This window comes from Malaclemys terrapin, chromosome 15, assembly GCF_027887155.1.
Source record: "Malaclemys terrapin pileata isolate rMalTer1 chromosome 15, rMalTer1.hap1, whole genome shotgun sequence".
Classification (NCBI taxonomy): Eukaryota; Metazoa; Chordata; order Testudines; family Emydidae; genus Malaclemys; species Malaclemys terrapin.
This window is the reverse complement of record NC_071519.1, coordinates 10,466,615-10,481,438: the sequence shown is the minus strand read 5'-3', so window position 1 is coordinate 10,481,438 and position 14,824 is coordinate 10,466,615. Positions and strand designations below refer to the sequence as shown.

Genomic DNA, 14,824 nt, shown 5'->3' with positions numbered 1-14,824 from the left:
ACCCATGGCGTTTGGTGGTGGAAATGCCCTAATCTGTGGAACAGGAAACAACCCACCTAGATGGGGCTAGGAAAACTGACCAGACTCCCAGTGTTGGAGCCTGACACGACTAACCAGCGACTGCTGTGAGATATGAAGGGGGCACTCACCAATCAGACTTAGGGTAAGTGCCCCTCCCTCATATCCAGCTCCTTACAATGAGGAGGGTGTTGGGCTTCCTACGAGGGAGCTCGCCCTGGACCCTGCTAGGGGCTCCATCTCCTGTATCAGTCTGTGGCTAGTATGTGTGATGGATCTGCTGGGAGAGACAAGGGGCTCTCTTTGTCCCCTCACCCTGGTGGTTCCTGGATGCTCTGAGCAGGGTGGGGGTGGAGCTTTGTTGACTGTGAGCCATCCAGAGTTCCCGTTTGATTGGATCCTTTCCCCCATGAATAGTGGGGCTGTGAGTGGGGCAGCAGGTACTGAGTGTGGGACTCTTGCTCTTTCAGGGGCCGGTGACCTTCGAGGAGGTGGCTGTGTATTTCACCAGGGAAGAGGGGGCTCTGCTGGACCCCACTCAGAGAGCCCTCTACAGAGCCGTCATGCAGGAGAACTATGAGAATGTGACCTCGCTGGGTAAGGATTCCTGTCCCCATAGTTATTACAAGGGGAAATGAGCAGTTAATGTTCGTCACCCCCACAATGCAATCTCAACTCTGCCCTGTTTCAGCATCACCCCAACATGCCAGTGACACACACACACACGTACTCTGCCCTCCCCTGCTACACAACACTGTAGGAACAGAACACAGGAGAACTACAGCACAAAGTCTAACAACTTCTCTTTGCTGAGGCAAAATTGGGGTTCAGGTCTGGCTTCCTACCTGTGGCCTTCACTCAAACACTGATCCTACTCCACACAAAACAGCTCTGAATTGCAAAATGATCCCACTCCCTTACTCCCCTGCCAGCTTTTGTCGACAAGAGAATGAATGCGTACACACTGCAATGTGAATTTTGGCGGCAAAAATGCCCTGTTTTGGCAACAAAATACAACCACCCCAATGAGAGACATATGTCTTTTTCCTCTACATTTTTGTCAACAAAGTGGCAGTGAATTTATCGCTTTAATTGGCCTCCAGGAGGTGTCCCACAATGCCCATCGTGACCGCTCTGCTCAGCATTTTGAACTCCACTGCCCTGCAGCCAAGTAAACGACCATCTGCCCCTCCCTCTTAGAAGCCCTGGGAATTTTTGAGATCCCATTTCCTGCTGGCTCGGCGTGGAGAGGACTCATCGCGTCTTCCCAGGTGACCAGGGTAGGTTATTGCAGCAAACGCTGTCCCGCCTGGACTCCTGCGGAGCTGCTGGTTCTGCTCAGTATATGGGGAAAGGAGGCTGTGCAGTCCCAGATGCGCTTGAGACATGGGAATTGGGATACCTACGGGCACATTTCTTGAGGCTTGTGCGAAAAGGGCTGTGATCGGGACATGCTGCAGTGCAGAGCAAAGATAAAGGAGCAGCGGCAGGCCTACCATAAGGCGAGGGAGGCAAACCGTCGCTCAGGTGCTGCACCTAAGTCCTACTGGTTCTATAAGGAGCTGGGCGCTATCCTCAGTGGTGACCCCACCTCCAGCACCAAGAGCCCCGTGGATACTTTGGCGGGCCTGGAGGCAGTGGAAAGAGGATCTAACCCAGAGGATGAAGTAATCGATGAAGAGGTGGAGTTAGATGAGGATGTGGAGCTCCCGGCAGGGTCGTCCGGTGGGGCAAGCAGCCAGGAACTGTTTTCCATTCCAGAGGTGTCTAGCCAGTGTCAGCAGTTGCTCTCGGGGAGCAAGAAGCAGGAGATAAGATCCCTGGTAAGTGGCTGTGGCCTGTGTAGTGCGGAGGTGGGTTCTGGTTATAGAAACGTGGGAGGCTGGCTGTATTTCTGTGAGCTGGATGTTTTCCTGTGTAGCTAATTGGTACGGCAGAACAGGGTGTTGCTGCATGCCGAGATCTCACGGGAGTCCTCCAGAGAGATCTCCTGGAGGTATTCAGTAATCCTCTGCCAAAGGTTCCTTGACAGAGCAGCTTTGTTCCTTCCCCCATTGTAGGAAACTTTCCCGCGCCATTCGGCAGTCACTTGTGCAGGGACTAAAGCAGCACACAGGTGAGCAGGGCGGAAGCTACAAGCATGGAGCAGATGTACCTTCATGTGACCTGTGGTGCCTGGGGCAGCCCTCCCTGGAAATACCAAGTTCAGGGCAGGCTGCAAAAGGGAGCGCAGATACTCCCAAGACTGGTGCGTAACACTGAAATTAAACTCCCCAGCCAGTCACAAACTGTGCTGCTGATTCCCCACACTGGTTATCAAGAAGCAAAAAAGAAATCACATAGCCCCCTTTATTGCATTCCAGTTCTCAGGCTCCCAATCAGCACCTAGGCCTGGTACAGTGAGAAGTTATTTTAAAAACTCTGCTCACATATACAAAATATTCTTCTGACCCCAAAGGGTCAGCCACATTACCAAGTCAGTGTAGGTTTGGATCTTACCCAAAATACCACGCTCCCAGCCAATCCTTTAGTATCTAAAACTAAAGGTTTAATATAAAGAAACAGAGCAAGAAGAGAAATATTGGTAAAACAGTCACATACACACAAAGATTTCAAAGTCCATATATCAGGTTCTTAGCAGTATTGGTGTGTTGCTGGCTTGAAAGTTCCTCTGGAACACATCCACCGCTTGGATGGGTCATTCAGTCCTTTGTTTAGAGCTTCAGTTTGTAGCAAAGTTCCTCCAGAGATAAGAAGCAGGATTTAAGACAAAATGGAGAAAATGCAGCTGCCTTTTTTAGACTTGCCATGTGGTTTGTACTTCCTTTGTTTCAAACACAAGCTGCCCAGCACATGGCTTGGAAGCCTTTTCCGTCCATAGGTATGTCCCTGCATGCCTTGCTGAGTCATAAGGTGTATCCCTTGCCTTCTCTCAATGGGTCAGTTGTATAGCTGATGGTCCTTAATGGGCCATCAAGCAGGCTAGGCAGTGCTGATGCCAAACTGTCTGGGGGTGTCACCCAGAAGCATAACACGAGTTTTGAAATACAGACATATGTACATATCTAAACTCATAATACAAAGGTGATACAAATACATAAATGAGATTATCATATCTGGCAAATTATAACATTTGTGCAAAAATCTTCCATGGCATATCTGGCACAACTCATTGCAATTTTACACTATTGGTATGCATAATATCCTCAAGTGTCCCCCAGATTCTATATAGGTCGCACCTCATCTCTCTGCTTACCCCTAGCAGTGAGATAGCTGCTAGAATGACACCCGCCTGTGGAAAACACTCACCATGCTTTGGATGTTCACAGAGATGTGTGCTTGCCAAGGGTCAGCGAGAAAGTGATTGTTATGTTGCAAAAGGTGTATTTAACTGAAACGTGTCAATGTTGTGCGTGAATTTAACAATCTGTGCATTGTCCCTTGTGCTTCGGCAGATGTGGCCTTCAGGAACACCCGCCACACACCAGCCAAGTGTCTCCACCAAATAAGAAAGCGCCCAAGACGGAGCAAAGAAGACATGTTTCAGGAGGTACTGCACTGCTCCAATGCAGAGAAAAGGGAATGCAAGGAGTGCTGGGAAGCTGAAAGGCAAGACGGAAAAGAAAATCAGGAGTTTAAGGATGCTACTGAATGGATGATTAAAGTAATGGAGGCGCAAATACAGAGGCTGAAGTCCTTAATAATGCTGCAGAGTCAGCAGATCTGTGCCTGCCCTCCCCTGCAGCACATTCAGAACCCTTTTCCATGCACATACACACACACACCCAACTCCGCCCACACAGTTCTTTCCACTTTCCAGGACTTCTCTGTTACCCCTGCACTCCACCCCCTCCGACAACTTTCACAGTGATAGCTGGACATACACACATGTTCGAATGTCTGCCCTTCCCTGGTTCCTCCTTTCCCACCAAGCATCTTTGTGTGTCTGTGTATGCTGTTTCTTGTGCAATAAAAGTAAAGTTTCTGAATGATAACTCATCTTTATTTGTTTTCTACACATTGAGACATCAGGCACTACCAATACTTACTTATTCATGTGCTTGCTGGAATGTAAGGCCCCAAATGTCACCATTGCTTCTCAGGAAAATGACATGTAAAGTAACATTGAAGCATCTCTGACAGAAACATACATTACTGGTTCTCATTTTCAAAGTGGTCTTCCTCAGCACTCCACCCCTGAGCAAAACTTTCACCCTTAGCTTCACAAAGATTATGCAACTTACAACATGCATCTATGACCATGGGAATAGTATCCTTATTAAGGTCTGACTTGCCATAAAGGCATCGCCAGCGTGCCTTTAATCTGCCAAAGGCACATTCAACTGTCATCCAGCACCTACTCAGCCTGTTGTTGAACCGCTCCTTACTGCTGTTCAAGTTTCCTGTGTAAAGTTTTATGAGCCACAGCTGTAAGAGGTACGCCGGGTCTCCCAGGATCACTATAGGCATTTTACCTTTTCCCACTGTAATCTTTTGATTTGGAAAGAAAGTCCCTGCTTGTAGCTTTCTATACAGGCCCGTGTTCCTGAAAATGTGTGTATCATGCACCTTCCTGGACCACCCCACGTGGATGTCAGTGAAATGCTCACGGTGATCCACAGATACCTGCAACACCATGGAGCAGTACCCCGTCCTATAGATGTACTCTGTCGCAAGGTGGTCTGGTGCCAAAACTGGAATATATGTGCCATCTATCGCCTCTCCACAGTTAGTGGATGGCTTTACAGAAATGGGTTTCCCTATTTCATGAACATTTCCCAGAGTCACGGACCCGGTCCTTCGCAGCAAGATGCAATTAATTGCCCTGCACACTTGCATCAATGAAGCCCCAACGGCCTGACTCCAAACTGATTTGTGACCGACCGGTAGCAGTCTGGTGTCGCCAGCTTCCACACAGCAATTGCCACACACTTCTCTACTAATACAGCAGTTCTCATTCTGATGTCCTTGTGCCGCAGGTCTGGGGCGAGCTCCGCACACACTTCCAGGAAGATGGCTTTCCGCATTCAAAAGTTCTCTAGCCACTGTTCTTCATTCCACACCCGCATGACGATACAATCCTACTATTCGGTGCTTGTTTCCTGAGCCCAAAAGCGATAGTCTACCCTATGCAGCTGTTCTGTGAATGCCAAAAGCAATCTAAAGTTGCTCCTATCCATATCATGCAGCATGTCAGGTGCCTGAGAGTCTTCTTCAGTTAGGAACTTCACGATTAACTGAACTGCCTGTCATGATGACAGTTAACAGAGCATAGGAGAGCAGTGTGGGATCCATCCCTTCTCACAAAGATGTGCACAGCAAAGAAGGACCGTTGAAAAATGCTGTGAAATCAAGCTGGAAGCCCATGGAGTGCTAGCACAGAAAGCAATGCATTGCGCCTGGTCCCAAGAGACGCCGCGATCCACTCCGCCTTCCCACAACACCTAGTGACAGAAGATGATGAGGAGATGAACTGTGGGATAAGTACCCACAGTGCATTGCTCACACTGTTGATGATAATGCCCCAACTGTGGACGCGCTCTGCTGACAGAGGGAGCTAGTGCGAACATGACATTCCAACTTTTATTATGCTGATTTTTGAGTGTCAGCATTGCTTTTGTTGACATAACTTGGTAGCATAGACAAGTCCAAACTAACTGGGGCAATCAGCTGGCTTGCGGCGTTCAGGAGACAGGGGAGGGACGGGGAGCCTGTGTGCCGAGTCCTCCCCCCTCCCTCCTGCTCCCTAAACGCCGCAAGCCAGCTGATTGCCGCGGGCAGGAGGCAGGGAAGGAGGAGGAAGGCACTGATCCGTGGGGTCTGCCGGCGGGCGGGAGGTGCTCTGGGGAGGGGGGGCCTAGGGAGACTGCTAGCTGTGGAGAAAGCAGGCAGCCAAACGACGTTAGAAGGGAGCATTGCACAACTTTAAATGAGCATGTTCCCTAATTGATCAGCGACGTAACAACAAAACAACGTTAGCCGGGACAACTTAAAGTGAGGAGTTACTGTAATTCAGTCCTTTGTGCTAGAAACGCTTTCAATTCTCAGCTGAGTCATGGTGACAGGCTGTCTGTTGTGGACGTGAGCTCCTAGCCATCCCTGTGATGGAATGTAAATGTCTTGTTCACACCATTTAACCAGGCAATAGCCGTGCTGTCTCTGAGGAAGTGGTCTGTGGGTCTTCCCCAGAACTGTAACATTTTCAGTAACATCATACAGTAAAGTCTCATAACTTCACATAGTTAATGTTCAGAAGGTTTTTGAGTTTTCCAATGATACCTTACAAGGCATACTTCGGACAAAATATATCATTTTGTAAAAGAGTGAATACGGGGGTACAGCCTGTCACGGTGTCTGTGTGGGTTCCTAGCAGATATGTTGGTAGTTCAGTCCCTCATAAGCAAAGTGTTCTGCAGCTTTGAGGACCTGGGGAGCTGGCCCTGGGATTTCACTGGTTTACTAAGGACTGGGGTTAAGCTAAGAGAATGTTTTTTATGACAAAGTCTTATGAAGTCACCTGATCTCCTTTATTTTCTTTCATCTGAGCAGGCTTTCCAGTTTCCAAACCTGATGTGATCTCCCAGCTGGAACAAGGGGCAGAGCCGTGGGTCCCAGACCTCCAGGGTTCAGGGGAAAGAGAGATCCTGAGAGGTCCCTGCACAGGTGAGGAAACATGAAACCTACTCGGAATCTGAAAATGCCTGAAGGAAACCTCTAGGATACCCTACAAAGACCTTGTGAACTCTCTGATTTTAGCATTGCCCCAGCAAATGTATCCTCCGGGCAGATATAGCTCATGGCTTCCTACAGATCCTAACTGACACCTGTGAGTGGCTACTTCCCTTCCCACTGAAAATTTAGATGGGATGTGAAGGCAGAATTGATCCTGTCCTCTCTCCCCTTTAGGGGAAGAGTTTGGGGTAATTCAGTTCCTGGTTTTTATTTGACATCTCTCCAGCACTTATTCTGGTTTGGTCTTTCCCTTTCCATCCGTGTTTGAGGTTTTTTTTTTCTATCACAGCAGGTGATGCGATGGTGAGTGAGAATGAGGAGCAGAATTCTCCGCAGAAAGATGCTGAGCAAGTGGAACCACACAGAGCATTAACGCAAACATCCGAAGGGAATGTCTCCAGGAGTCATGAGCAGGGAATAGCCTGTGAGATTCAGCAGACACCAGAGAGAGAGCAGGGAAACCAGCCAGGGGAGAAATTGGATAAATTCATTTGCTCTCGGGGAACTCACAAGGACCTCAAGGAAACCACAGCCCAGCAGAAAATCCTCAGGGGTCAGAGAAAAAATACATCCACTGAGTGTGGGAAAAGCTTTAGGGACCACTCAGTCCTTCTTGCACATCAGAGAATACACAGAGGAGACAGACCCTATGTATGCTGTGAGTGCGGGAAAACCTTCATTCGGCGCGCTCACCTTTTTACACATCAGAGAATCCACACAGGTGAGAAACGCTATGCATGCTGTGAGTGCAGGAAAAGCTTCACTGATCTCTCATCCCTTATCTCTCATCAGAGAGTCCACACGGGAGAGAAACCCTATGAATGCTGGGAGTGCGGGAAAAGCTTCTCTCAGAGCTCAACCCTCATTACACATCACAGAATTCACACAGGACAAAGACCCTACGAATGCTGTGAGTGCGGAAAAACCTTCACTCAGAGCTCACACCTTACTATACATCAGAAAATCCACACAGGAGAGAAACCCTATGTATGTTGTGAGTGTAGGAAAAGCTTCACTCTGAGGTCGCACCTCATTCGGCATCAGAGAATCCACACAGGAGAGAAACCCTTTGAATGCTGTGAGTGTGGGAAAAACTTCACTCTGAGCTCAGACCTTACTACGCATCAGAGAATCCATACGGGAGAGAGACCTTATGCATGCTGTGAGTGCGGGAAAAGCTTCACTCGGAGTTCAGCCCTGACTAGACATCACAGAATCCACACGGGAGAGAGACCCTATGAATGCTGTGAGTGCGGGAAAAGCTTCACTCGGAGCTCAGCCCTTACTAGACATCACAGAATCTGCAAGGGAGCTAAACACCATAAAAACCTCTAGATCTATCAAAACTTTTATTTTCTTTAATAGTTTTCCTAATTCCCATGTAGTAACCTTTAAGGCTGTTTGAACCATTTGCACCATTGTTATCCCTCAGCTTGTCCAAAAGTGTTGCCCATTTTTGCCTTTTGCAGTTTTGTAGTTTGCCCTGTTTTGGGTTGGACCTGGTTGTCCTTGCTATCAACTCCATTGTCCCATGAGTAATGGAAGTGAGTCCATCCTTCCAGGAAACCAGGAGAATCACATTTATACTGGCAGCAAAGAGTCCGCTGGTACCTTATAGACTAACAGACGTATTGGAGCATGAGCTTTCGTGGGTGAATACCCACTTCGTCGGATGCAACTTTTACAGATCCAGACTAACACGGCTACCGCTCTGATACTTGACACATTTATGCTGTTCCTCCTTTTGCCGAGTTATTTATGTCACCAATGATACAAATTGTATCGTTCCCAGTTGTTCTCAGGTTGCTCTGGGTTATGCTGCACTGCAGTTATTTTTGGACCTTTTTTCATTATATTTAAATGAAGAGGAGCAGGGGCAGGGAAAAAAGTGTCATTTCAGTCTCTGTGACACTGGATGTAGATGGGGTGACTCAGAGATTCCCTCCTTCCCCATCGTTCCAAAACTGTTACCTCCTGTCTGAGCCATGCAGAGTTTATCTTCTTCACATTCTATCCCTCCACCTCTCAAAGTGTCATGTGATGCAGTGTTCTCAGCTGTCTGGGCTTGGAGATGACGTTTTGACTTCTTTAATCAGAGTCACCATGGCTGCCGAAGAAAGTGTCGAAGACCTGGAAGGGGAATTCAAATGGATCCCAAATGCAATGGGATCATTTGGAGTTTAAGTCCCAGTTTCCACCTATTGGCCAAGCCACCTTTGGGAAGGTTGGCTGTTCCCCGCCCTCCTCCCCATTATGAGGCTGTTAGGATGCTAAAACTTTTGTAAATAGCATAACTCAATAAAGAGACAGTGTTGAGTGAAGCAGGTTTGAATGGATCAGAGGAGAATGTCGTGGGAGAATCTCTTCTGATTCTGAGTCAACAGATGCAATCTGCTCTGGAATCCCACTTGACACTTTCATTGTCATGTAGTCTACCTCTCTGTGATGTGGGTTTCTATCTTTTCTGAAGGCTGTTTGGTCACCCAATTTTATTAATTTAGTTTGACAGCATGTAACTCAGATTTATTGGAGACTTTGAGACAAATGACCTTTTGCTAAAGTCATTACTTCTCACTGTTTTTATGGATACAGACTAACACGGCTACCCCTCTGATACTTGGCACTTTACTTTGGCTTTTTCCCCACCTGTCCATGATGACATGGAGAAAGTTCTCAGTGCAGTTCAATCAACAGGAGATAACTCTCCAATTTACTGGACATGCTAACAAAGAAACGGTACTGATTTAAAATCTCCACTCGGAAATGGTGAACAACAGCAGACCCGAACTGTGCAACTAACTGAAGGAAGTGCAGCTGATCACAGTGGAGTTCAATTGTTTGTCAATATTGTCTCAGATGATCTGGGGAGAGGATTCCACAGTAAGTGAGTTGGAGCTAGGCAAAATACCCATGTATTTGGTTCCTAGAGTAGTAACCCAGGCCCTACAGAAGATCTCTCCTAGCTAATCCTATGGTATGGGAAATGCTGCCCGTTATGATAACAAGGAGTCCAGTGGCACCTGTAAGACTAACAGATTTATGTGGGCATAAGCTTTCGTGGGTAAAAAAACCCACTTCTTCAGGGGCATGGAGTGAAAATTGCAGATGCAGGCATTATATAATGGCACATGAAGAGAAGGAAGTTATCTCACAAGTGGAGAACCAGTGTTGACAGGGCCAATTTGATCAGGGTGGATATAGTCCACTCCCAATAATAGATGAGGAGGTGTCAATTCCAGGAGAGGCAAAGCTTTTGCCACTTGTGCCACTGGACTCTTTGTTGTTTTTGTGGATACAGACTAACACGGCCACCCCCTGATACTTGACGCCCTTTATGATGCAGATGTCGAGGCAATAGAAGTGGGGTTTGTTGAATTTACCCTATGTAGGTACTGCAAATGTGTATAAAATGAAATCAGTGTTGAAAATGAAATAGCTGCAGAAAAATAGCTATATTTGAATAGAAACTCCAACTCCGGTAACTAACAGAGATTCTGATCCAGGACTGTATTCAATCCCTAGCTTAGACCCGGGCAACCAAATTAAAGAAAAACTGGACATGTTTTGGGAAGCCGTTCCACACTAACACTGCTGAGATTTTGAGTGGTTTGGTAAAAGATTCTACTTCAGGAAAAGGTAAATTTACTCTAATCAAAGCCAAGGATTTTGAAAGAAGTGGGTTAGAAATAGTATACACCCAGTTCTTGGTTTTCACCCCAGTAAGGGAAGCTATGGTGACCCAACGGCCCAAGGAAAATGTTTGTAGAACACCACTTCCTAGTTCAGTGTCACTGATTACAGTCCCAAAGGATGCCATGGTTAGTTTGAGCACAATCATGCTTCACTCTTTGGATCCAACGTTTCATTAGGCAGAGAGAGAGAGAGTCCTTTAGAGGACATTCATTCCATGTGGATCTCAAACTAGCTCCCCGATTGGGTGAAAAGGACTTTTATGCTGTGGAAACGATGGTAACTAACGAGGGAATTAATGTGTCGGGCTCCAGTTTCAAACTGCAGGATACACACATTTGAAGTCCTGATTCTATGGTTTTGTATCTTAGGGCTTGCTGTCTCTTTGCTGCTGTAGTGCTTTTATGAAGAAACTCTAAGGTGAAGGGAGAGAGCTCTCCCATCATCTTAATTAATTCACCTCCCCGAGAAGTGGCAGCTTTGTCAACAGGAGAAACTCTCCCGCCGACAAGGCACTGTCTACATGGAGGGGGCGACTATATTCTGTACTTCAAAGTAGCACCCTGGAGCCACTATATTCACTACTGTAGTGTGATTATATGTTTTGAACAATGCATGCTTGAGCCTTTATACCTTAATATCCTGTTGAATTATATGTAGTTTCATTGTATGTGAAGTATAGTTCACACAGCACACAGTCAATTTGTGGAACTCCTTGCCTTAGGAGATTGTGAAGCTAGGACTATAACAGCGTTTAAAAGAGAACTGGATAAATTCATGGAGGTTAAGTCCATTAATGGCTATTAACCAGGATGGGTAAGGAATGGTGTCCCTAGCCTCTGTTTGTCAGAGGGTGGAGATGGATGGCAGGAGAGAAATCACTTGATCATTACCTGTTAGGTTCACTCCCTCTGGGGCACCTGGCATTGGCCACTGTCGGTAGACAGGATACTGGGCTGGATGGACCTTTGGTCTGACCCAGGACGGCCGTTCGTATGTTCTTATGTTCTTCTATGTGTGTTGCTGAAATATGTTGCGAGGTGGGAAACGCCCAGAGCCAGGCTTCCACTTGCAACAAAGGAGAAGCTATCGCTGGCCAGACAGGCATTGATGGCCCACCAAGAAGAATCCACTCTCCCAGAGGCTCCTTAGGGCACATATGCACTGGGGACAGCCTAACCAATGTCACAGCAAGGATCTTTCTAGCAGCTAGAAGAAAGTATAAAAAAGGGAAAATGACATCATCACTTGGCTTCTTCCCCCTACCCCCTCTCACCACCTGGAAGATTGTGTGGAGGACAAAGACTTTGAACTAGGGAGATTGGTCCCAGGCTGGAAGGGAGTTCAGGCTGAGTATTGAGAAAAGACAGTTACTCACCTTTGTAACTGTTGTTCTTCGAGACGTGTTGCTCATATCCATTCCAATTAGGTGTGCGCGCGCCGCGTGCACGATCGTCTGAGAATTTTCTACCCTAGCAACACCTGGTGGGTCGGCTGTGGAGCCCCCTGGAGTGGCACCTCCATGGCGCTGGATATATACCCCAGCCGACCCAGCGCCCCTTCAGTTCCTTCTTGCCGGCTACTCCGACAGTGGGGAAGGGGGGTGGGTTTGGAATGGATGGAGGAGCGAGACGAAGATGAAAAACTATCTAACACTATACAACAACTATGACTAGAACTATCTACAGAATTAACAGGATAAGCTAGGGAGAGTGGAGAACAGCTATGCCGCGCTCCACAGTTCCAACGACCGTCAGGGGCGGTAAGAAGGAACTGAGGGGGCGTTGGGTCGGCTGGGGTGTATATCCAGCGCCATGAAGGCGCCACTCCAGGGGGCTCTACAGCTGACCCACCGGGTGTTGCTAGGGTAGAAAATTCTCCGACGATCGTGCACGCGGCGCGCGCACACCTAATTGGAATCGATATGAGCAAGCACTCGAAGAAGAACTGTGAGCTGCCTGTAACATCTATTAGGGAGAGAGACTGTTTGATTCAAATCTTGCTTAGTCTGTTAAAGTTAGAATTTAGACTGCGTTTCTATTTCTGTTTCTTAGGTAACTAATTCTGATCTCTATGCCTGTTATTTATAATGACCTAAAATCTGTCTGTAGTTCATAAATCTGTTTTATGTTTTATCTAAACCAGTGTGAAATTGGTTCAAGTGCTTGGGAAGTGTCTGCATGGGTTACAAAGGCTGGTGCATGGCCACGTTCCTTGGAACAAGTGCCAAATTAATGAGCTTAATTAATGAGCCAAACTTAAGCTAATTTACTTAAGCTAATGATACAAGATACAGGCCGGCTGGATCCTCACATTACATCCAACCATAATAGAATAATCCAATACAAAAATATAAACTAAATATAACAAAACAAACAGCAAACCAATCTATAAAGGCAGGATATCATAAAGCAACCAGCAGGCCAGCCCTATGGGCTACACCATTGAAAAGGAAATTAAAGGTGAAGTTATGGGTTAAAGAGTAAGAGACTAATTATGTGATCACCTGAATTATATTGGAAAATTGAAAGTTGTCTTGGTTTTTGTTTTCTTAGTAATACAGGAAGTGGTGGCTAATCCTGACAAGTTTATTAATGTAATTTACCATCTTTAACAGAAGGATTTCTAATGTAAAACCCCACTCCAAAGGTTGGGGTGTGGGAATGTGTGTGAGAAATAATATATCAGAGATTATTGGCCCAGTATAGATTTTTTTTTTTTTTTTTTGTATTTCAAATGGAACTTATTTAGAGTAGCTTCAAAGTCCGTTTCTATTAAAAGGAAAACTACTTGAGGAGACAAGGTGTATAACCTTTTACCCATTTAGCCTCAGTGACCCTTACAGTCTATGTCTACACTGACATTTTCATTGACCAAACTTTTGTCGCTCAAGGGTGTGAAAAAACACCTGCGTGCTAAAGGCTGCAGGGCCCACGTGACTGGGTCCAGAGCCGCTGGGGCTGCACTGCCTTGCCACGCCGTTGGGTCTGGGGCCGCCCTGCCACCCAGCCCCTCAGCGGGGTCTGCTTCTGGCCCCACTCTGTGGAGGGAACTCGGGGTGGGAGCGCTGGGCAGAGGGGTCTGTGGGGGGGGGGGGGGGGGGGCGCTGTGGTTCTCAATCGGCGGCCCAGGTAACACATAGGCGGCCCACAATGATCCATCGGTTAGAAACCACTGCCCTAAGCACTATGCCTTTCGGCAAGGTGGTTGTACTATGTTGGCTTAGCAGGCAAACCACAGCGGCGCGAGGAGCATTGTAGCGTGTACACCTCCATCGTTAGACGGACATAAACTGCCTGATGTCGACTTCACTTTGCAGTGTAGACAACCCTGTGATCTGTGTCTCTGGGCACAGCTGCCTTTCTCAAATTCTCCGTCATTCTTCTGGCACCAGCACTCCGATCTTTCCTGACTCAGAGCTGTCTCCCGTCACCCATTCTTTCTCATTAGCTCCCGCTGACATAGCAGGGTGCAGACACCCCTTTAAGTTGATGTAACTTACATAGCTCAGGGGGTTGTTTTTTTCACACCCCTGAATGATGTAAGTTACATCGACATTAGCCAGGGGCGAGGAACCTATGGTCCGCGGGCTGCATCCGGCCCACTGCTTCATTTCATCCGGTCTGCGGCAAGTCTCTGCACTGCAGGCCAGAAACCCCAAGCTTCGTTGCCTGCCCCCACCCTAACTGCCCTCCAGGACCCCACCCAACTTGCCCCACTCCCTGTCCCCTGACTGCCCCGACCCCATCCACCACCACCCCAAAAGACCCCTGGAACTCCCATGCCTACCCAAACCCCACCTTCCCCATCCCCTGACTGTCCCCACACCCAAAACCTCTGCCCCCTCCAGCCCCTCCCTGCCCCTTATCGAACCTCTCCTCCCAGCCCTGGCACCCTTACTATGCTGCTCAAAGCGGCAGGAGCTGCAGAGCTGGGGCTCTGCGAGGGGAGGCGAGTGGGGGTGGGGCCAGGGGAGCCTCCCCAGCTGGGAGCTCAGGTGGGCCGGACAGGCCGGTCCCACGGGCCGGATGTGGCCCACAGACCAGAGTTTGCTAACCCGCTGGCCCCTTTAATAACCAGTTCTACAATGGCTTCTAAATTTAACAACCGGTTCTTGCGAACCGGCTCCACTGGGTAATAGGTCCCTATCTAAGAAAAAGCCCTGAATATCGGGACTGTCCCTATAAAATCGGGACATATGGTCACCCTAGTCAGGGCTGAGGTGGGTCAGGGGGCTGGAATACTGGACTTTCTGGGAATGTTTGGGGCCCACCCCCTTTCATGTGACCCGCCCTTCCCCCATGCAAACTCTTATGCATGGTGCATGAGGTCACGCTGCATGGGGGGGGATGCCATTTTTAAGCGAGCGTGACCTCAGAGGCAC

At 47.8% G+C, this 14,824-nt stretch overlaps 1 protein-coding gene across 1 annotated transcript in view; it reads left to right on the top strand.

The window, feature by feature from the left end:
• The window catches only part of LOC128823365 (zinc finger protein 420-like), a 64,385-nt gene that overhangs the window by 29,331 nt on the left and 20,230 nt on the right, over positions 1-14,824 (top strand). The window contains exons 6-8 of the mRNA XM_054005609.1: positions 489-615; positions 6,568-6,681; positions 7,040-8,041. Coding sequence (XP_053861584.1) covers positions 489-615; positions 6,568-6,681; positions 7,040-8,041 — 1,243 coding nt within the window. The remainder of the gene's footprint in view (positions 1-488; positions 616-6,567; positions 6,682-7,039; positions 8,042-14,824) is intronic.